Source organism: Beauveria bassiana, assembly GCF_000280675.1.
Source record: "Beauveria bassiana ARSEF 2860 unplaced genomic scaffold BBA_S00014, whole genome shotgun sequence".
Taxonomy (NCBI): Eukaryota; Fungi; Ascomycota; class Sordariomycetes; order Hypocreales; family Cordycipitaceae; genus Beauveria; species Beauveria bassiana.
The window spans coordinates 95,288-116,887 of record NW_007930849.1 but is presented as its reverse complement, the minus strand read 5'-3'; the positions used below and the strand labels follow the sequence as shown (position 1 = coordinate 116,887).

Here is a 21,600-nt window from a genome sequence, read left to right as displayed (position 1 = left end):
TCAGCACTAGCCGGCTTTGCTGACTTGAAAAGTGCAAGTGTTTCGTATGACTGTATGGATCGTGATGATGGGACTGTTTTGTGATATGCAACTCGAGTTATTTTGGCCGGCGTTGTTACGACGACTACGCTACGCACGACAAGGTAATGTGGGTGCATGAGTGGTTTGCAATGCGTAGACTGGGATGACGATGACGACGTTGATGAGCTGTAAGCTTAAACCCACCCAACGCCAAGGTAACAGTGCCCTTCGATATAATATGACTAGTTATCTACTGATTTCCGGGATAAACGACGGTGCACTGACAGGGAATTAAATGGGCTTTGCCCACAACAGCTGACACCTGCTTCATGCAGCAACACAGCGGTGCCTCGGCACGGACCGTCGACTTCGTCGATCTTGTACGTATCAGAAAGTAAAAAGAAAAGAAATACCAGCAGAAGAAGAATGCTGTTAGAACCAGATGCTCGAAAATAACGACCCCTGTTGAAAAGAAATGATGCCTCGCTGTCAACAACGCGAAAGTAAATCAATCTTTCCTCGGCAATTGTTGCAAAGGCTTGCGTGTGTTTATGCATATCTGACAGCGCGGAGCTGCATGACGCAGCCCGGGTTTGTGAGTGTACGCACCGTCATCACTCAACACCATGAAGCGCTGCAAGCGTAACCCGGGCCTCACGCTAAAAGATACGGACAATGGTTGGTTGAGATGCTCCGGCCGATCGGTGGGCGGGCACTGAAAGTCGAGATCCGGCCATATTCTCGGAGGTAGCAAATCCACTAGTTATTCGAAAAGGACCACTCTGGGAGAAACCTTCTTAAACAAAGGAAATGGGCAAATGGCTCCCTGGCAATATGGCTGTACGTACTGTTGATGCTGGCTATTTGGTTTCTGGGTGGAAAATACTGAATTACAAACATGCAACACAGTTTCCCCCTCTGTTCGATCTTGGCCGATCAACGATGATCTGGTGGCGCACATCTCCGCCCACAGCCAGTGTTTAGAATGACTAAAAATGGCGCGTACCAGCAAAGGCAACCTCCGCGTCTATTCGGCCCGTCACTATTTCTTCCCCATTCCCCAATATTTCCCCAATCATCAGCACTCTATGTGGAGGACCGATTACTCTCCTTCCTTTACAGCCATGAATATATACATGGCTCGCCGCGGGCCAGACACTATTCTACGGTTGAGTGGGCAGGGCAATCAAACACCCGATTCGGCGCGACTTTGGCACACAACATCGCAATGAAGCTTACTGCATCGCTCACACTGCTGACCCAGGCCCTGGCAGCCTTGGGCGCCGACACAACCTCGTGGAAGTCGCGCACAATCTACTTTGCCCTGACGGATCGCGTGGCGCGCAGCGAAAACGACAATGGCGGCAACGCCTGCGGCAACCTGGGAGACTACTGCGGCGGCACCTTTCAAGGCCTGCAGAGCAAGCTGGACTACATCAAGGGCATGGGCTTTGATGCCATCTGGATCACCCCCGTGGTTGAAAGTGAGTGGGAGAACCTCTTGCAACTGTCGCTGCTCAAGAATGCTGACGCATAGGAGATTCTGCTAGGGGTTACCACGGATACTGGGCCAAGGACCTGTATTCCATCAACAGCCACTATGGCACTTCTGATGACCTCAAGAATCTTGTCAACGCTGCACACGACAAGGTAAGCCCTCCATAGCTCACGCAAACACGCGTCTCGACTCACTTTGTAAAGGGCATCTATATGATGGTTGACGTTGTTGCAAACCACATGGGCAATGGTCCCATCAGCGAAAACAAGCCCTCGCCTCTCAACCAGGCCTCCTCCTACCACCCGGCATGCGCCATCAACTACGATGACCAGCACAGCATCGAAGTTTGCCGCGTCGGCAACCTCCCCGACCTCGACACCACTGATCCCGCCATCCGCAGCCTGTACAAGGACTGGATCAAGTGGCTCATGCGGACGTACCATTTCGACGGCAGCCGCATCGACACGGTCAAGCACGTCGAAAAGGACTACTGGCCCGACTTTGCCTGGGCCTCGGGCTCCTACACCATTGGCGAGGTGCTCAGCGGCGACCCGGACTATTTTGCCGGCTACGCCAAGCTCATGGGCGGCCTCGTCAACTACCCCATCTACTTCCCCCTCAACCGCTTCTACCAGCAGCAAAACTCGTCGCAGGCCCTCGTCGACATGCACAACCGCGTCGGCGCGCTCGTGCCCGACGCCGCCACCCTCGGCACCTTTGTCGACAACCACGACCAGCCGCGCTTCCTGGCGCAGAAGAACGACGTCTCGCTCTTCAAAAACGCCCTCACCTACGTCATGCTCGCCCGCGGCATCCCCATTGTCTACTACGGCTCCGAGCAAGGCTACAACGGCGGCGGCGACCCCAATAACCGCGAGGACCTCTGGCGCAGCGGCTACCGCACCGACGCCGACGTGTACAAGTTCCTGCAGGCTCTCGGCCGCGTCCGCAGCGACCACGGCGGCTTGCCCGGCGACGACCACGTGCATCTGTTTGTCGAGAATGACGCCTACGCCTGGAGTCGCCAGGACGGCGCCGTCGTTGCCCTCACGAGCAACATTGGCCAGGGCCAGCAGCGCCAATTTTGCTTCTACACGCAAAAGAAGAACAAGACGTGGAGGGGCGTCTTTGACGGACAAACGTACACCTCGGGCGGAGACGGAAAAATGTGCGCCACGGTGCACAACGGCGAGCCAATGGTTTTCGTTGCGCAGTAATTGGGCGTGGTGATAGATGGGACCTTCTACTGACCACGATACAAGTAGATTTATTTGGCCAGTATACAAGTGTTTGATCAGTATATATATTTGACCAGTATATAGGTATCGAAACTGATGGTTTAAAAGCCGTACTACCACGTAAATGCTTCATCCAGTAAAACGACACCACGCGCCAGAGAACCGCTCCTCGCTAGTCTAGAGACTTCATTCCTCACATCGTCGGCCATTTCTGGCGGTCCGCACACGACGACTCCTACAGGGCCACAATCGCCTGTACGTGCCGAGAGTTCCTCCTTCAGTATTGACCGTATATCCAGGCGCTGGCCGACACTAATGTCCACTTGCACTGCCGCTGGCAGGTTTAGGATATCCTTCTTGCACTCGTCCACAACACTGCTATCGCGGACGCCCCAGCACAAACGCCTGCGGCAGCCTTTTTCGCGCAAAATGGAGAGCACAGCGCTTACGCCCACTCCACCGGCGATGCAGACAATGGACGTACATTGCGATAGCTCCGACGCTGAGATGGCGTGGTATGAGCCTTCTACAACGACGGGCAGACGAATCTTGCTACCCCCAGCCGTTACTCTGGCGGCCAAGCGTGCAGTCATGCCTGCTTGAACGCGGACGAGGATAGATATACGATGATTAGAGACGGGTGTGACAATAGTCCTGCGCGGGGGAGCAACTGGTGCCGTCTCGATATTTGTTGGCAATTTCTTCTCCTCCGCAAGCCCGTCGTTGGGGCTCTCTGCATCCGTAGAATCGTCTTCGCTCGAGTCGCTGATGGAGAATGAGGAAGCAACTGAAAATGGGTGATTCTCCCAGAACCGCCAGCTTAGAGTCGGAAAGTAGAGGTAAACAAGCCCGGTCGCGTGAGCACCGTCGATGTCGATGCGAAGATATTCGCCTTCACAGCCAGGCACTACAAAGACATCCGCTGTGCGGCGACCCATAAACACCATGCGTACCAGCCGGATCAAGCGCTCCGTGCCCCAGATACCGCCGGCGATGTAGCACCAAATCTCGTAACCCCATTTGAAGCTGTAGCGGTAGAAGATGTGGTAAAAGTAGCCAATGAGGAACAAGGCTACGAGGAGGTGATGCAAAGAGAGGAAAACCTCGTAGAATCGCCTGCGAACGACCAACATCGAAGCCGGCCACAGTAGGACAACCGCCATGGTGGCGACGATGCCCCAGATCCAATACAGCCGCACTAGTTCTGCTTGATAGTCTCCAAACATGACATAGTATGCCAGAAGCAGAACTGAGTGGACCACAGTGTGAAAGATGGCCAAATATCCAAATGTGCGGTGAAGGAGCAGATAGGTATCGTAGTTCCAACCAGTCAGCGCCAAAAGCGGATTGTTTCTGCCCGCAAAGACTGTAAGAACGACAACGTTGCCCATTGCCATGACACCAGCGCGGCAGCCAATGACGCTCAGTTCTTGCTCGCGCACTGTGACAAACGTAGTCTGCGGCTGCAGGGTGTAGTACGGTACCATGAGAAATACGATGTTGAGCGCCACCATGACCAAGATGTAGAGAGACTGCCCGCGCGTCGGCATGAAGCCACCGCCTATAACCTGCGCAGTAGGCTGTCGATGCCTTTTTCCCCAGAGGGGTGGGTATATAATCATGGAGTTGAACCAAGCCCACGAGGTGGCGCGTGTTAGGCCTGGGATGAATCGAGGGAGTGACGCGAGAATGGCAAGTAGAAAGGGCACGGCCGTGATGATGATGCTAGAACATTGGTGATTAGAATGAGGCCAAGACTGATTACTGAGGAAATATTGGTACATACGTATACTTGGAGTGCCCAATTTCATTCAACTCAAATGACTTGTGGCCGTTGTAATTCTTTAGCCAGTCCGACGGGCGGACGAAGCTCGTGACGTTGAGCGGAGCACCAGGCTTGACCACTGGCAGAGTAGTGTTCACTGGCGTCGTGTCTTCCTCTTCCTCTGCATGACTACCATGTCGCGCAAAGATAACTCGCTTTTCGTGACCCGCATGGCCGCTCGTCGAGGTCGTGGTGTTTCCGGCCAGCGTACTGTTGTGCTCGTCGTGTCTTGCGCGCTGCAGGGCTTCTTGATATGTCATGGCTGGCACCCAAGAGAAGTTCCCCATCATCCCCGTGGCCAGATGCGAGGCCCAGTACTCTTCAATCTCGCCAAGTCGAGGTGCATCGCTGCCCGGGCAATACGTGTCGATGCAGAGAGCCAGCGTCTGCGCAAAGGCCGGATCACTGGCGAAGCAGCTTTCTGGCGTTATAGCAGGCGCGTGATGGCCGCCTGCGGAATTGCCCTCGTGCTCTGGCGTGCATAGTAACGGCGATCTGTCAATGACGGAACGGCACGCATATGCGCAGAACGGCTGGTACATGGTCGTACCAAAGCCAATGATGCCGATGCCATCGCCAAGCACAGCAGGGATGGCGGCGATGAGGAGCCAGTGACCTAGATTGAATACTGCCATTTTTGTCGAATATCTAGATCATTCATCCGGCTGTACAGAGTGGCGAGACAGTAATTACTGATTGGGAAAGGAGCGTCAACGTTGACGATGCAGTTGCAGGGTCGTCTGGTCTATTATAAGCACGCCTGTGCGGCGTTGCACGATCGTAAAGAGACATTGACTGCAACATTGGGTTTCTGGAGCCTAACTCTCCAATAAAAAGATTTCAATTTTCGTGTGTGTGCAAATATATTCTCAATCCTGCTCACCTATGCCTGGGCACAGTCGCTTCAAGTGGACCTAGCCGTTGTGCCAAGCGGGCCAAGGCGCCTTTGGGACCTGAGCATGTCCACGAGGATCCGCGGTACGTTTTATGATTATATTCAAAGTGTTGTTGTATGCCAAGACGTCCATGCTTATAGGGCAATGTGGAATGTGGCCGGAGAAAAAAAAATAAACTGCGCACGACGTTTCATGGTGGTGGAATTTGCGGGTCGTGCTACCAGTGCTGCAGAATAAACTGTTGCATTGGGATCCAGTTCCTATCAGACACTCTGCCGACTTGTAGTTACATAATGTGTACGAGTTGATTGGACAACAACTCTTTCAGTAAATATACGATGTGAGCTCGCATGCGTCAGTTGACCGATCTGGCTTCTCCACCTGTCAAACATGACAGCACCCGTTGAGGCTTTCAACACATTTCGCAGCGACGAGACATTGGCAATATATATTCTATGAGCATCGCATCAATGAAACGGTGACAGTCAGCTTGCATGTGTCCAGAGTAGAAATTGACGTCAAAGTGGTATTAACAAGCGCATATAACATTATGTACCATGAGAAGCTAGCCGACGCCTCGTAATTATATACAATACACTGTGTCGCCCTGAAATGATCTGGTATATCTGCCTCCCTCGAATGAATTCACACATGAAACGGAGTGGCATGTCTTCTGAATATGTAAATGCCAATCATGGCATGAGAGCGGCGCCGGCAACGACTGCCATTGCAACAACAGCGCCGAGAGCGGTACCCCGCTGTGGTGCCTCGGAGTCCTCATCATTTGCAGCGAGATTGATCGTGCTAACGTTGCCCGTGTTGACATCAATACTGACTCCGTTGTTTGGGGGCACAGCGGGTAGTGTAGTCGTTTTCGGGGACCCCGAGCCAGTGAAGACGGCCGTCAGGGATTTCTTGGTGCAGAGGGGCCTGACGCTGACCTGGAAGACGGGGCCACCGCAATCCGTGTGCACACTTCTGAGATATTCCGTCGCGCTTGTATACTTGCTCTTGGCTTGGCTGAGATAGGAGATGTAGTCGGAGGACAGGCTCGACGCAAGCGTGACTGTGCAGAGGTTGCCTTGCCAGGGGTGAGGAGAGGCACCGCTGAGAGACAAGGAGGAGCGGAGAGAAGAGCTCAGCTCCTCGTTTCTGACGGACCTACTAAAGGCCTTGCTGTAGACGGAATGCGCGCAGGTCTTGTTGAATCCGTCGCGTTGCTCCAGGGCGGCGGTGATCTGCGGTGGGTGCGGCAGTATGTCGACCGTGACAACGTGCGTAGCCGTCGGGACGTCGAGGGTGAGGCCGGTGCTGGAGCTGACCAGCATAGCCGCCGTGACGGCGGTAATCAGGCGCATGTTGACAACGTTGAAACAGCACTTTTCCAAGAGGTCAGCCTGATGACATCCTGGTTGTTGAGATGCCATATTACTCGCAAGTGGGGAGCGCTAGCAAAGGGACCGATGCTGCAACACAGCCAACTTCCGCCGACGCTGGCTAATAAGATTGCTCTGGCGAGAAAGCCAGAGTTCTTGCCAGGGCAAGACAAGGCCAGTCGAAGGTAATCAATGTTTTGTTAAATCATTCGGACGGAGCCGCGCCATTAACCAACAGTGAGGCCTTGCGCTGTAGCCCATAATCGATACCATGCAAGGGTGAGTTTGTGGATTCCCACGTTTCTACCCGCTGATGAGACACCGGAATTAAGTCGGGGTCCAACTCGGCCTATTCGACCAAAGGGAACAATGCGATAACTATCAATACATTACCCATTCCTTCTGTGGCGCACCTAATAGCGCACACGCCACTACCTTGTGCATCAAAGCAAATATCATCTCATCGGCTATTTCATAGGTAGTGTCGTGGCCATCTGTAGCTGTGGAAGCGAAGAAACGGCGTAGACGGTAAAAAAAGATGTAATTGAATGGGAAGGAGGAGACTTGTTCAACGTCTCGGACATGTGGAGTGCCGACCGCCTATTTAGTTGCTACTTTGGTTTTAACTAACTAATCCGAGACCTGCCCCATTTGACGAATTGCCAACTAATTAGTCCCTGCATAGAAGTGGCTTGAAATTTTAACATATGTACTCTGCGGCAAGTATGAGCCCAAAGGCTGAGCCTAGAATCAGTTAGTGCGGGTACAGACTCCAATTCCAAACAAAACCTGCTTGTAGATCTTTATCCTCACAGATCCCACCATGCAAATACGAGGAGTTGGGAAGCAGTACTTGCCGTTTTGTTCTCAGTACGTATGAGTACGAGAACCACTTGGCTGCACATGCAGCAGTCTGCAAATGACAGTATGCGGGCGGACACGGCCCAAGGGTCTCGACGGGCTGCGAGCTGGCTCTTGATCTAGTAGATAGAGTTGCAAGCTCAAAATCTTTCACGAGCTGCCGCCTCAATGGCTAATGATGAATGTGTACGGGGTCTTGCCGAGGGAGATGTGGCATCTACCATCACATACAGCAGCAGTGCGGGGTTATCAGCGATGTGATGCTGCAATGCTCAACCCTCAATAGTGACGTGTGACGGCTTGCCAGGGTAGCAAAGCTTATAGCTTTCAATGCGGGCCAACGAAGCTAGAGATGATTTTTAGGTATATTCATTGGTGGTGGAGTGCAAAGTTGAGAGGGTTGCGTTGGACAAATACGAATAGGTACGGAAAGCTATCAGAGGGCATGTCAGAAAACACCCCCCTCCCGTGTAGGTAGGCTGGTCAATCGACAATAGCTGTATGCAGGTGACGAATGGGGTCGGCCACACCTGGCAGCCAGGTAGCGTTGCGTACCGACTCGCCAGTTGAGTTGCCTGAATATTTACAGTCATTAGAATCAGATAAGGGCAGGAAATTCCTTGTTGATGCTTTCATAGCCCATTGTGCAGTTAGGTTTACCGGGACCCGCGCGGACCAAGGTACACGTGCAACCGCTGGCTTGTGATAGCGACACCTAGGTGCAATCATAAATTAAGCTGGCAGCTGGCGATGGCAAACGGACAAGGCGACGGCCCGGCAGAAATATTATCAGAAACGGGGGTGTGAAAACCACGTGACTAATAATTACTCGTCGGCAAATGGCAGAGATGCAGGCAACATCAACTTGATTTCATGCATTGCAACTGTTTATCATGACAGCAGTCTGTGGCCACGCCGACCGTCCCGCGGCAACAGACACGGAAGACAGGTCCGTCAAGGCTCACTCATACCCAATGCTACTCCAATGCAGAACAGGCGGGCCCGAACCGAGCCTAGGCAACTGACTAGTTACCTGTTCACACTTGACGAGCAGCTTAACCCCTTGTTCCCTTCCTCTCCAAGACGCCTCTACGACGGGCTCGGACAGGCAACGGGCTACTTGCAAGGCCCTGCAGTCGCCTTTTCTAGCGGTGCAACCCCAGGGTTGTAGAAAGTACCTAGGTACCTGAATGCCCGAGAACTAGCAAAGTGAGCAGACCTCCTTGCCAACTCCTCACCAGCCACACAGCTTCCCCTCTTCCTCCACCTCCTCCCCCATCCCATCCCCATGGGGTCTGCACGTCTCTGCATCCCCACACTCCAACAAGCTCGGCTTTGCTAGGTTTTTTTTTTCCGCTGGCAGGCTCAAGCTCTGGCATTCTGCAGCTGACGATTTGGAGAAGACACACACATTGCGACTCGAAAGTATCGGCCGCAGGCATATCGCTCGACTGTATCGCCGACGAGCTCTGTCGCTCCGCTTTTAGCCACTCGGCATTGCCCACCACCAGCGTCGCCGTCGCCGCCGCCTTCAAGACACGCAGACCGACATCTCATGCTTCCCCTCACGAGCCAAAAAGCCAGACATCCGGGGCGCCACCAAATCCAGTCTGCCCGCTAACTATACGCCCAGTAGCCTATTTGCCTATCTACCATTGCGCAACCTCAACAAACCGCACGGCGCGCACGGCTGTTTTCGCTCTCGCCCAGCGGCTGCATCTCGCCCAAGGCTGCCTAGGGCCTAGACGGGCCTTGTCTTGTCCTTTGTCGACGGAGATCCTTCAAGTGCTTTCCCCGCCCTCTCTGCGCCTTGTCTTCCCCACCTTCTGATGGTTGGTTTTGCACAGCTAACGAATCCGTCCTGCCACCGTTCGCCGCTGCCCGCCATCCACAACAAGTCGCTTTGCAGCATCTGCATTGCTCGCCCAACGGTATCGTGCATACGATACCCCAGACTCCAGCTTGGTCAATTCCGCCCTAGCCCATTGGCTCCCGTTGCCACCCCGTGCGCCCAGCTCAGTTCACTCGCCCTTGACCGGCGACCAAGTTTTTCCAACTTTCACTTCTCGTGTTTTTTTGCGTGACACGCCCGGTTTGGTCCTGCGCTGCAACGCTCCTCGGTGTCTGGTGTTCCCCTCCAACATCGTCTCACACGCCTTCCACGCGGTCCGTCTTGCCTTCTCCGCACTTGCGCACCCTCGACGCCTCTCACGCCTTACTCTCCCCCCCTCTACCATCGGACTCATCACCGCTTCCGAGTAGCGTCATCGCGAGGCATGCGAGAGGGGGCCAAGCTCGGCTCTCTTCTCCTCATCCTCTTCTAGCGTTTCCTAGATCCAGCCTCACTCTGGGAACCGCGCAGCCACTGCTCCGACACGACGCCATTGCTCCTCACTTGCAGCTCATCACTAATACACCCAAGCATACCTCACCCCCACACCATATACTGCAGAATCCTACCCTTACTTGGCCTCTGGTGAACTCTTCTCTGCGCCGTTGCCTTACCCCAACCTATCATCCCCCCGCCTCCTCATTTGGCTCTCTGGTGTGGTCTTGACCGCTGCCAACGCCCACCAGCGCCGGGATGCTCCCTATCCAGGCTCTCGAGGCTCAGGCTTCTCACCCTCCGCCAGCTGCGCACTCTGACGCCATTGTCACTACCGAGAGCACCGAAAATCGCAACCAGAAGCCCAAGACGCTACCCTGCAAGTATTGCAGCAAACATTTTCGGTCAGTACATCTGCTACGTGGAACCGTGTCCGTCCCAGCCTGACAAGAATAGCCGGGTCGAACATGTGCAACGGCACGAGAGAACTCACACAAAGGAAAAGCCTTTTGCCTGTCCGTGGGATCGATGCGGCAAGACATTTGGACGACGGTAAGATACAAAGGTCTTTTGTTTAGCGCAACATTGATTTTCTATATTTATCCCCTGGTCGTCTCCATGCAATGCCACTCACTGTACTGCATTTTCAGCTCCACTCAGCCTTCTTACATCACTCAACGTCTTTCCCACACTCCTTACATGTTGCCTGCTTGTTTTGCCCAGTCAATGTGGCATTTAAGCATTTGTATAGCTGACACTCATGGACATCAGGGACCTCCTCGTGCGACATGAGAAACTCGTTCACTTGAATGAAGCCAGCAAAGACAATGCTCGTCCCAGGCCCTCGTCGTCGAGCGCGGGCTCGCATAAGCCCTCGCTATCTGACAGTCACGTCGAGCCCGATGCTATGAGCATGCACCGGACGACCATGACTCCTGTTGGGCCGCCGCCGCCGCAGCAAATGTACCATCCCCAGCCGCCTATGCCGAATAATGTGCAACCGATGCAGCAACCGATGCAACAGGATAACGCCATGAAATCGAGGATGACTGCCTGTAATCTTGACGTTCTGTCTGATGCCGCACTGGCTAGTGAGGTCAGCTCCATGGCACCGATGATGAACAACATTGCCCAACAACCGACTAGTCACGCAAGATCGAAAGGCTTCGGTGAAGCCATACCTCAATTTGGTGAACGTCAACCTCCAGATCAGACGCATGGTATGCCGACATTTGCTCAGCAGGCAGCTCAACAGCCCGCATATGATGACTACAATGTTTTTCTGGATGACTTTTCTTTCGCGCCGCATTTTCTACCGCCGCACTTTGAACCAGACCAACCCATGAACATGTGGAGCCGCTCACCGGCTGGTATGAACCAGAGAATGGCCTCGAAGCCAGTGTCGGCGATGCCTTCACGTATCGGCTCCCTTGGTCCTGATACCCGCGATGCCACAGATTTTGCCGGGGATACTTCACGCCCTTCACCACTGCGTATATCTGCCGCAGATTATTCGATTATCAAGAAGAAGTTGGATGAATTTTCGTCTGTGTTGTCTAGCGACTTTGCGTTCCCGTCAAGGCATACTTTGACGCGATTTGTCGAAGGCTACATCAGCGGTTTCCACGATCTACTACCTGTTCTACATTTACCCACGCTGTCACCCGCAGCCATCGCGCCCGAGCTCTTGCTAGCAATACTCGCCGTTGGAGCTCAATACCGGTTTGAGAGCAACCGAGGCTACGCCCTTTGGTATGCCGCGAAGTCGGTAGCCATGGAACAAATTCGAAGAAGACATAGCTCAGAGATTCATGCGTTATTGCCCAATGCGGCCTCGTATAGCCCACATTCAACTCGCCCTTCACCAACTTCTGCATATCGAAATTCTTTTGGTTCGGGCCAATCAGAGAGACCATCTACCAACGACGGAAGCCGTGATACACTGTAAGTCAACAAACTCTCGAAATTGCTTGTCGGCCTTGCATGTTAACCGACTTAAGCTCCCTGAACACTCCTCAAGCACGATTAGAGACTATACAAGCCATTTTGCTGCTCTTTGCTGTTGGTCTATGGGGCATCAAGACGATTCTGCATGAGTCTCTTTCTCTTCAAAGCAATTTAGCGATTCTAATCAGAGAGGAAGGCCTGTACATGGACGCCAGCCAAGTAGGTATTACTGATTGGGAGACATGGGTCCAACGTGAAGGCGCTCTGCGAACGAAACTCATAGCATTCTGTTTCTTCAATCTGTGCAGCATGACGTACGACATGCCACCGGCGCTGCTAACATCTGAAGTCCATCTCTTCCTGCCGTTGACTGCACGGCTATGGCGTGCCGAGACAGCGTGGCAATGGCAAGAACTTCGGCAATCGACGCCACTAATTGAAATAACGCTGCACGAAGCGTTCTCCAAATTTTTCGGCCCCCACAACGCAGTCTTACCATCAGAGCTTTCATCGCTCGGACACTATGTACTGATCCATGCCTTGATTCAGCATGTTTATCTTTTGAAACAAACTTCCTTTGCTTCTGGCTTGATGTACGATATACAGCGCACTTTGAGGCCCGAGGATGTCGAGACAGGCTCGCAGGCCCTGCGAATGTGGCATACGAGTTTTGAGCAGCGGCACCAGCTACGAGCCGCCGAAACGAACAACTTTGGAGGCACCGATACGATGACTGGAGGGTCTCTGGTGTACAATGCGACGGCATTACTGCGCTTGGCATACATCCGACTCTACACTGACACGCCTCCTAGCAGGGCGCTGCAGACGCGAGACTCGATGTTGATTGCGTCGGCGATGCACAACACACCCGGGCTGCCGCGTAACTTTCGCGTGCAGCGAGCAGTTTTTCAAGCAACCCACGCCTTGTCCAAGTTGGTCAAAGTAGGGGTCAACTACGTGGCCAAGGCCAAGTCGACTGAATGGAGCATCCAGCATTCACTCTGCAATTTTGAGTGCGCTATCCTTGTGGCTAAATGGCTTATGAGCTTAGCATCGATAGGCCCTCAAGATCCACCGGCATCAGCCGAGGAAGTGAACTTGCTCGAGACTGTACGGCTCATGGTAGATGAGACGGAGTTTGCCGTGCCTCAGCGAGATGCGAATGTCAGCGATGTTGTCAAGCTCCGACAGCTTGCGAGTGCCGTCGTGCGGCTATGGTCGGAAACATTCAAGGGTACGCACATCTTCGACATGATCAAGACAATGGGAGATAGCCTGGACGGCTACGCCAGCCTTACCGAAAAATCATAGGAGCAGGTTTCAATGAGGAGCGTGTCGTACGACGAACATGGCAGATTGATGAATGCTGGCGTCGTGAAACAAGAACATATGGCGGGTACTTTTAATTTTTAGGCTGAATTATGCGATAAAATCGGCCAGAGCGTTTCCTTTTGGCGTTGGATGCGTAGCACAGCAGCAACTCGATCTTGTCTGAGGGCCTATTGATGCCAATTGCGGCGATACATCGAAGCGATGAAGAGAGGCTTGGGGTCTCGCCTTTCCTATTTAGTGGGGGGTCTGAATTGGCATGAAATTAGCAGATGGAATGCAAGACCAGGGTAGAGTTCAATTAATCATATGACTGCCACCGATAGATGTTGCAACTGCCGCCGGCCCAATGCCTACTGCCAGACGTGTTGTCAGGACCCTTAACGCCGGACCAGCTTTCGTAAGAGAAGCTTTCATCTCGGCAAAATGCCGAAAAAGGCCTTGCCATTTCTGGTTGTAGGCATACTTTTACACATACATCGTTGCAGAGGCTGAGCAACTGTGGCGACGCCATGGTGCAAGGCTGTACAGCGTATATGACGTCATGGGGGAGGCAGTTTGGTAGTCACGATGGAGCTGCTGGCACAAGCAAAAGGCCAGACTTGCTTTCACTCGGCCTCAGGATTTTACTCATTTCATTCACTCTACCGCATCAGATCAAAGAATTCTCTACTCGTTACCATCATGGCTCAAGCCAAGCAACCAATCCAGCTGCCGCCTCTGCCGCAGCCCATTGGTCAGTTCAGCGCGACCATTGCCCGCGGCACAGAAACAATTGTCCTCAAGGAAAAGGTGCTTTCCCTCTCCGGCGACAGCTTTGACATCAAAACCATCAGTGGCCAGCCTTTGTTCAAGGTGCAAGGCCGCCATGCGACCATTTCGGGGCGCAAGTCGGTATACGATATGGCCGGCATTCACCTCTTTGACCTCTGCAAGGAACATTTCCACCTGCACGCGACGTACGTCGCCGAGACACCCGACAAGCACAAGTTTTTAGAGATCAAGAGCTCCATAAAACGTGAGAAACCCCTGCCCCCTTGGGTGCTGTGCGGTGAGAATTGATCCCCTGACTTTTTTGAAAATAGTTTTTGGGTCCAAGGCGACGGCCACGTTTACAGCACCGGATGGTCAGACGCACGTGTTTGCAATGAGGGGTGACTGGCTCGACTCGCAGGCGGAGATTGTGCTGGGCGCGGATAAGCAGGGGCCGGTCGTGGGCCTAATTGATCGCAAGTTCTTTAACAAGAGGGAGTTTTTCGGTGGGCAGCAGACGTACGCAGTGACGATAGCGCCAGGCATGGATATGGCGCTTGCGGTGGCGCTCTGTATTGCGCTCGACGAAAAGAACAACGAAAAGTAGTCTGTGGGGGAAATGAAGGGAGGCAGTCTGTTTGAAGTCAATTTGGCGTGAAAAAGATAAAAGATATTTACTGAGGGTTTTTTAGCCGGGTTGGGAGTTGGATCTAGCTATTCTGTCTTCAGGGTGCCATGCCACTAACCGTTATTATTACGCTGACTGACACACGGAGAATATGCAAATAGCCTACTATAATTTGACTGTTCTTGCCGCAGCCTCAGGCTAGCTGCTTTCAACAATCTTTTTAAAGGGCCCGAACATTGGCAAGCAGTGTCAAGTAGCAGGGAATTACGAGTAGCAATGTATCGTCTTGGATCTTGCGCTTATATGGTGGTTTGCTGCAATGAACACACGAACTGACGACCCTGGCGGAGAATAGCCGGACTTGCCAAATTCAGCAACCTCGGCAGCGCTTCTCGTATCCGGGATCACTGCGCATAAAGTTTCCTGTATATGTAGCTGGGACACTGAAGTTGGCATCGATGCACTCGACCCGCGGATCGCGGATCACCCATGGATACCCCAGACTGCCATGAACAAATGTTCCCACCGCATCTACAATCTTTGACTTTTACCCGCGGGGATTCAGGGTTTAACCCCCCCCGGCGCGATAACCTCATCTCTCCAGGCACCACCAACATGTGAGGGCTCCACCGGCGAACGGGTCAGCCGATTGGGAAAAGCTTCCGTGCCAGTGGGGCGCAACCTCGGCTGTCGAGCTCACCAATAAAGACCGATCCCTGGCCATCACGGCCGCCAGCGGGCGTTGTCATTCCGTTTGACGTCCTTTTAGTCTCGACATTCTCGTCGTCTTTTCTCTTATTTTGCTTTGCGAGATTATTTTTGCATCTACCGTCAAACACAATTCTCACACCACAACCGCCATCATGCCCATCGTCACAGAGCTCACCCGCCGACTGGGCATCCGAGGTAAGCTTCTTCTCACAACCGTCTTGCCGACGCAGCCACTCTCCAGTGCCGCGCAACGCGACTAACATGCTTGTCCTCTTCCCGCGCGCAGTCCCCATTATCCAGGGTGGCATGATGCACATTGGCACCGCCGACCTCGCCGCCGCCGTCTCCAACGCCGGCGGTCTCGGCATCATCACCGCGCTCATCTTCCCCTCGCCCGCCGCCCTCCGCGACGAGATCCACCGCTGCCGCACCCTCACCAAGAAGCCCTTTGGCGTCAACATTACGCTGCTGCCCTCGATGGTGCCGCCCGACTACCCCGCCTACGCCCAGGCCATTATTGACGAGGGCATCCGCGTCGTCGAGACGGCCGGCAACTCGCCGGGCCCCGTCATTGCGCAGCTCAAAAAGGCCGGCATCACCGTCCTGCACAAGTGCACCACCATCCGCCACGCCCTCTCCGCCGTCAAGCTCGGCGTCGACTTTCTCAGCATCGACGGCTTCGAGTGCGCCGGCCACGTCGGCGAGAGCGACATTACCAACTTTATCCTCCTCAGCCGCGCCCGCCAGGAGCTCAAGATACCCTTCATCGCCTCGGGCGGCTTCGCCGACGGCCAGGGCCTCGCTGCCGCCCTCTGCCTCGGCGCCTCGGGTATCAACATGGGCACGCGCTTCATGTGCACCGTCGAGGCTCCGCTCCACGAAAACATCAAGAAGACCATTGTCAAGTCGGACGAGAATCAGACCGCCCTCGTCCTCCGCCGCTGGCGCAACACCTCGCGTCTCTTCAAGAACAAGGTCACCGACGAGGCCCTCAAGATTGAGCGCGGGAGCACCACGGGCGAGTTTAGCGAGGTGGCCCCCTACGTCTCCGGCAAGCGCGGCAAGGAGGTCTTTTCCAACGGCGACCCCGAGCACGGCGTCTGGACCACTGGCCAGGTCATGGGCCTCATTCACGATATTCCCACCTGCGATGTTCTCGTCAAGCGCATAGAGAAGGAGGCCGAGACGGCCCTTACCGAGCGCGTGGCCCTCATCGTCCCCGAGTCAAAGCTGTAAATTAGTATAAGCCGACAAGAGTTGTGTGTCAGCGAGCCTCATACAATAGAAGTTCATTTGAATGATGAAGAAGATTAGAGGTCACGAATTGACGATGACTTTTTTTTGATGCGGTTTTCTTGTTATAAGTCTTTATAAATATGAATATGTTAATATTTGAAATCCATAAATATGAGTGTGAGGCTGGACAGGTTGCAATAATTGGAAACAATGGGATTGTGCCACACATCCACTCTCACATTGGGGTGTTATTTATGACGCTTTATTTTGCGCTCCAAACCTACACTCCCCAGCCCCGTAGCTTTTATAGTTGAAAGTTTCCCAAGAAATGGGAAAATATAAAATTTTAACCCGTGGCTTTTTCAGCCATTCCTGACCCTGCCCTCGCAGGGATAGAGACGAACGTCTTGAACAGCGCATTGAGGGGCGCGTAACTTTGCAAACCTTTCTTCACCTTATTTATGGGGTCAAGAGGCTGCTCCCCATGGGGAAAACACCGTGGCGGTCAACTTTGCGGGGTTTCTATCGGTGGCACCTGATGTAATGCTGTTGGTCTTGCCTGCTTTTTCATACGAAGCTTGAACATGACCCGACAGAAAAAGCCAGAAAAGCATCATTCACGCCAAGAGGAAACATTTCCAATGGAAACGTATTTTGAGCATAACCAACTCCTTTTAATAAAAATTACAGTTCTTCTGTGGACCGCTCGCTTCTGTTGTTGTGCCGATGCAGTCGTCAGCAAGTTGTTGGTCGAGTGTTTCGGGGTCAATTATGACAGAGCACGCGGTAGCGATTCACCCAATTTCATCGGGTCTCAGGCTGTTCCTATGTTCTTGTAACTTGGATCTTCTCAATTACGCTGATGGGGCTTTTTCCTTTTCCTTTATAGGCAAGTTATGCGTGCGACTGGTGCGTTTGGTGAACAAAGCCTCAAGCCATGAATAGTATATGCATTCAGCCAAGTGGTGCTGTAGACTTGCTTCTTCGACGAGAACTCTATATAGCTCCGATATGATTTACATGACAGGCTCCATGTTAAAGCCCTTCTTTTTGAAATTTTCATTGGAATTGCTGCCTCGTTAATTGTAGATAACCCTTTTCAATCCCAAGCCACGAAGAAAAATCTTGTCGCTCTTCTACGTGGCGCGGCTAAGCTATCTACACTCAAAGCTTCCATGTTTTCTGATGTCGGTCCACATCTATATAAACCCATCACTCCCCCAGCTGTAGAAGCATTCGTTTCATCAATCCTCGCTCTCAAAGATATCAAGCTCTACCTTGACTGTGTACTTTGCCAACCACTACTGTGTACTTTGCCAACCACAACTGTCTCCCTTTGCCAACCACAATCGCAGCACTACTACACAAATCCTTTGAATCAAATGGAAAAAATGTCGGAGTCCAAGTGCTATGGCCGTCCCAGCCTAACAGATGCACAATACTCAGAAATGGCGGTCGCTTCAGGGGACTTTGCCTCTCAAAAAGCCTGCTTGTGGTGCTATATGATGAAGCAAAAGGCACGCAGCTACGACCACAAAAAATACAAAAAGCTGACAAAGCTGCCCCGGAAGCATAATAAATCCTCAGAACTCCTACCCAAAGATCTCAAACTTAATCCCGCGGTCCCAGGCCCACGCTTCATATTCTCAACAGCCGAGGGTAAGAGACGCGCGTGGAAAAGCGAAGTCGAGCAGAGAGCCAAACATTGCCGTAGAAAGGAGATTAAAGCGCATAGCTTCAATTCTCTCTGCACCATTCAGGAAGCAGATGAAGAAGAAGAGGATGATGATGAGAGCGCGACTGTGACCAACCTCTTTTACAACCTCCATATGTGTGCCCACGTATACGAGAGTGCTCGTCCAACAGGCAGTGGCCCCCGCAACCAGGCTATTCACAGATTAGTCAAAATTTGTGGCTTGGAGACTTTGGACCGGCCTAATATTGCCGAGTTGCAGTCCAAAGGCGAGAATTTTGGCCGTCTTTGATTCTGTCGTTGAGCCCAGCAGAAGTTGTTGCCTGTGCTGACAGGTAGCCGGCAAAACCTGCCAAACTTGGCCTGGCTGAGGATGCGCGTTCTACAAATCATTCAATGGGTGCTCCTGCTGGAGACTGGGTATAGTAGTAGGCCATGATAAATGGTGTGTATGGCAGGCCACGGGCGGTAGACTATGTGGAAAGATGGACTTGAATAGGGCTGATTAGGTGGGGACGCGCGGAGATAATTTTGCAACCTGTTGAAATGAAAATGTACAACTGCGATGGCCATGATGGAGGTGATGGGATAGGTATTCAGCGACTAAAAGAAAACTACTCCTTAGTATTAGACTAGCCCATGAGTCAACTCTTTCTAAATTGATAACATGAGTACAAGATGAAAGTTAATTTTACACTCCCAACCTACGAAATTTTGATGTTGCCTAATGGGTGCGACGCCGGGCGGCCACGCCACTGACGCCAGCGCAAAGTGGCATGGGTCCAGTACAAACCTACAGCGCCACAGCGCCTTACAGGACCTACAGTGGGTGTATAAAGACCCAGTGTTCCCTCTCTTACTGGCAGGCGGCAAAGGGCATCACCAAAGACCACTTATTAGAAATGTGGTTTAAATGAAGTGACGGGGGGAAAAGGGGGGAATATCCATCTCTTTGTTGAAATCTGTTCTTTTCAAACAATGACTAATGATGATCTGCTCGCCAGCTGAAGTCATTCAACACAAACTCAGTCTCATTGCTACTGGTAGTGGCAGTCTGATTGATACAACGTCAGCTGAAAAGCTTGACCAATGAATATATAGGTTTCCTTACGGCTATTCTTTCCATAATCATAATCTCATATAGAATATATTCAATTAATCTTGAGTTCATCCTGTTCCAAAAATCGACGTATGAAAACAAGGCACATTCAACTTGCCCGAGTACCTGTACTGTATTGGCGGCGCCAGGCATTCCGCCCAGACGCCCTGCAACACCCTGAAAGTCTTCCAGTCGTCTTACTGATGAAGCATCACTGAATCTTCACGTTACTCCGAAAGATGCCCTACTATATCCCCTCGTCATGACATGAATATATCTACAAAAGAGTTAATATTCCTATTTCATGACTTTGAAGCAAGTTCCAATTCTTGGCCTCATTGTATTCTGTAACACTGTCGAGACCATGGTCGTCGCATATCACTTGAAGAAGCGCTTCTAACACTATGGAAATGTAATCTACAGAAACACTCCTAACGATTAAATTCTTTTTTTAAAAAAAAGAAAAAAAAAACCCACTCTCTGACTATACAAAGGTTCTATTTTATTAAACATTGCTTTTTATTCACCTCCAAACTCGACTAGTTTGGCATTTTCTGTTGCCATCCTTTGTGCCACGCCTCTATTGCTCTTGCTGTCTTCCTCACGTCAAAACGCCATGTCGACTAGCCAAGGCTTATTGTTATCCTCTTCTCCATGCGTCATGATAGACGCGTTTATCAGCAGGGTTGTTCCGTCTCCAACCGCCGCGCTGATATATGGTAGACCCTCTCGCTCCGCAGCGTCCACATCGGTGACCGCCACCATTGTTGTGTTGGTGTAGAAGGTCGCTCTTTGGACCCCATATCCTTCGTGTATGTGTCCAAAGCAATGCATCTTGGGCCGGACCCTCGCGATTGCCTCCCACAGCCGTGAGCATCCGAGGTGCCGCTTTATGCCATCGCTGTTGCCATGTTCTCCGCCAAGGTCGAGCCTGTAGGCTGGTCCGGATGTACCCTCTGGAGATGCTAAGCTAGGAAGTCGAGCTGGACCGTGTGTCATGACAATATCGATCTCTTCCGGGATCCTCTTCTCTCCATTGAACCGATCCTCGTCCGGGTCGTATCCAAAAGCATAACCACCAAAGCCTGGGGTGTATTGTGACGCGTAGACTGTAAACGCGCGCCCGTCTTGGAGAGTCACCTTGTGACCGCCTTCATCGAGCAAACGTACTCCGCGGCGAGTGTAGTCGTCTGATGTGAACAGCGCACGAGCGCGTACCGGCTCGTCTTGTTCGTCATCGCTGTCGAGATTTTCTTCCCACCACTTGGCGTCAAGTGAAACATCGTGGTTGCCTGGGATCACGAGTTTGACCACTGCTGGACATGCTGCAAGAGATTCGAGAGCACGGCGGTAGTTGGACAGGCCGCCAATCATTGTTAAATCACCGCAGTGAATAACTACGTCGACAGCAGGAAGAGATGCCGGGTCTGGGAAGGCATTGTCATGTGTGTCGGACAGAACAAGAAACCGGATCTGCTGCATCAAGGTAAAACGCGATAGTGGAAGCAATGTCAGTCGAAGAAGTTGTCGTGACTGTCAGTCAGAACAAGGCAGTTAGCTCCGTTTGTTTGTTTGGAGGGTGCGTTGGAGGTGGCCCGGAGGGCTCTATACCATGCACCAGAGGACAACTCACGTAGGCCTGGCCCGAAGAAGATGGGCTCAAATCAGGTGCATCTTGTGCCTTAAACCTTGACCCTCTCATGAGGGTGCCTCTGTGAGCCACCAAAGGTTATGTATTGTGGCGGTTTTGACAACAGCATGCTCTATTGGGCCCACAGCTACCTAGAGAGCGACGTGAACTTTTGAACATCGCCTTCCCGCAGGAACCAATACTAGAAATAAAAAACGTTTTATTGGCCAATTTAAAATACGCGGCCTGTATGTCTATAAATGGACAGTTTTATTGTGTCGGGAAATCGATAATTGGATGATAATGATGCAAAAAATAGGCCACTGATAAAGCGCACCAGAACATCCACGCCAGTGGCGGCCACTGTACACCCGCGGCCGCTATACAGCTACTTCCAAAAATTTTTTGTGATAAATATAGAGATATATAAGCTTAAACTGTAGATTTGAATACAGAAGCTCCATTACCAGAAAAAGTATCTAGTGGAATAAATCACTGCTTGTATTACGTAGGCATGCTTGGCCGCATCAATG

At 52.2% G+C, this 21,600-nt stretch overlaps 8 protein-coding genes across 8 annotated transcripts; 5 read left to right on the top strand and 3 right to left on the bottom strand.

Annotated features, from left to right (window-relative positions):
• Positions 1 to 1,249: 1,249 nt before the first annotated feature.
• Positions 1,250 to 2,736, top strand: BBA_05376 (alpha-amylase A type-3; the record flags this gene model as incomplete). Its single annotated transcript, XM_008600473.1, has 3 exons — positions 1,250 to 1,505; positions 1,559 to 1,671; positions 1,723 to 2,736. The coding sequence occupies 3 exons, from the start codon at positions 1,250 to 1,252 to the stop codon at positions 2,734 to 2,736; spliced, it is 1,383 nt and encodes a 460-aa protein (XP_008598695.1).
• A 134-nt stretch (positions 2,737 to 2,870) lies between these two features.
• On the bottom strand, positions 2,871 to 5,217 carry BBA_05375 (ferric reductase transmembrane component 4; the record flags this gene model as incomplete). Its single annotated transcript, XM_008600472.1, has 2 exons — positions 2,871 to 4,482; positions 4,544 to 5,217. 2 exons carry the CDS (start codon positions 5,215 to 5,217, stop codon positions 2,871 to 2,873), a joined length of 2,286 nt encoding a protein of 761 aa, XP_008598694.1.
• A 953-nt stretch (positions 5,218 to 6,170) lies between these two features.
• Positions 6,171 to 6,836, bottom strand: BBA_05374 (uncharacterized protein; the record flags this gene model as incomplete). Its single annotated transcript, XM_008600471.1, has 1 exon — positions 6,171 to 6,836. The coding sequence occupies one exon, from the start codon at positions 6,834 to 6,836 to the stop codon at positions 6,171 to 6,173; it is 666 nt and encodes a 221-aa protein (XP_008598693.1).
• Positions 6,837 to 10,299: 3,463 nt separating this feature from the next.
• On the top strand, positions 10,300 to 13,299 carry BBA_05373 (regulatory protein; the record flags this gene model as incomplete). The annotated part of the gene is made up of 4 exons (XM_008600470.1): positions 10,300 to 10,445; positions 10,498 to 10,593; positions 10,813 to 11,985; positions 12,042 to 13,299. The coding sequence occupies 4 exons, from the start codon at positions 10,300 to 10,302 to the stop codon at positions 13,297 to 13,299; spliced, it is 2,673 nt and encodes an 890-aa protein (XP_008598692.1).
• A 702-nt stretch (positions 13,300 to 14,001) lies between these two features.
• On the top strand, positions 14,002 to 14,677 carry BBA_05372 (DUF567 domain protein; the record flags this gene model as incomplete). The annotated part of the gene is made up of 2 exons (XM_008600469.1): positions 14,002 to 14,335; positions 14,403 to 14,677. 2 exons carry the CDS (start codon positions 14,002 to 14,004, stop codon positions 14,675 to 14,677), a joined length of 609 nt encoding a protein of 202 aa, XP_008598691.1.
• An 884-nt stretch (positions 14,678 to 15,561) lies between these two features.
• On the top strand, positions 15,562 to 16,645 carry BBA_05371 (2-nitropropane dioxygenase; the record flags this gene model as incomplete). The annotated part of the gene is made up of 2 exons (XM_008600468.1): positions 15,562 to 15,604; positions 15,696 to 16,645. The coding sequence occupies 2 exons, from the start codon at positions 15,562 to 15,564 to the stop codon at positions 16,643 to 16,645; spliced, it is 993 nt and encodes a 330-aa protein (XP_008598690.1).
• A 1,448-nt stretch (positions 16,646 to 18,093) lies between these two features.
• On the top strand, positions 18,094 to 18,630 carry BBA_05370 (uncharacterized protein; the record flags this gene model as incomplete). Its single annotated transcript, XM_008600467.1, has 1 exon — positions 18,094 to 18,630. One exon carries the CDS (start codon positions 18,094 to 18,096, stop codon positions 18,628 to 18,630), a length of 537 nt encoding a protein of 178 aa, XP_008598689.1.
• Positions 18,631 to 20,043: 1,413 nt separating this feature from the next.
• On the bottom strand, positions 20,044 to 21,139 carry BBA_05369 (ser/Thr protein phosphatase family protein; the record flags this gene model as incomplete). Its single annotated transcript, XM_008600466.1, has 2 exons — positions 20,044 to 20,970; positions 21,071 to 21,139. The coding sequence occupies 2 exons, from the start codon at positions 21,137 to 21,139 to the stop codon at positions 20,044 to 20,046; spliced, it is 996 nt and encodes a 331-aa protein (XP_008598688.1).
• Between the last annotated feature and the right edge of the window lie 461 nt (positions 21,140 to 21,600).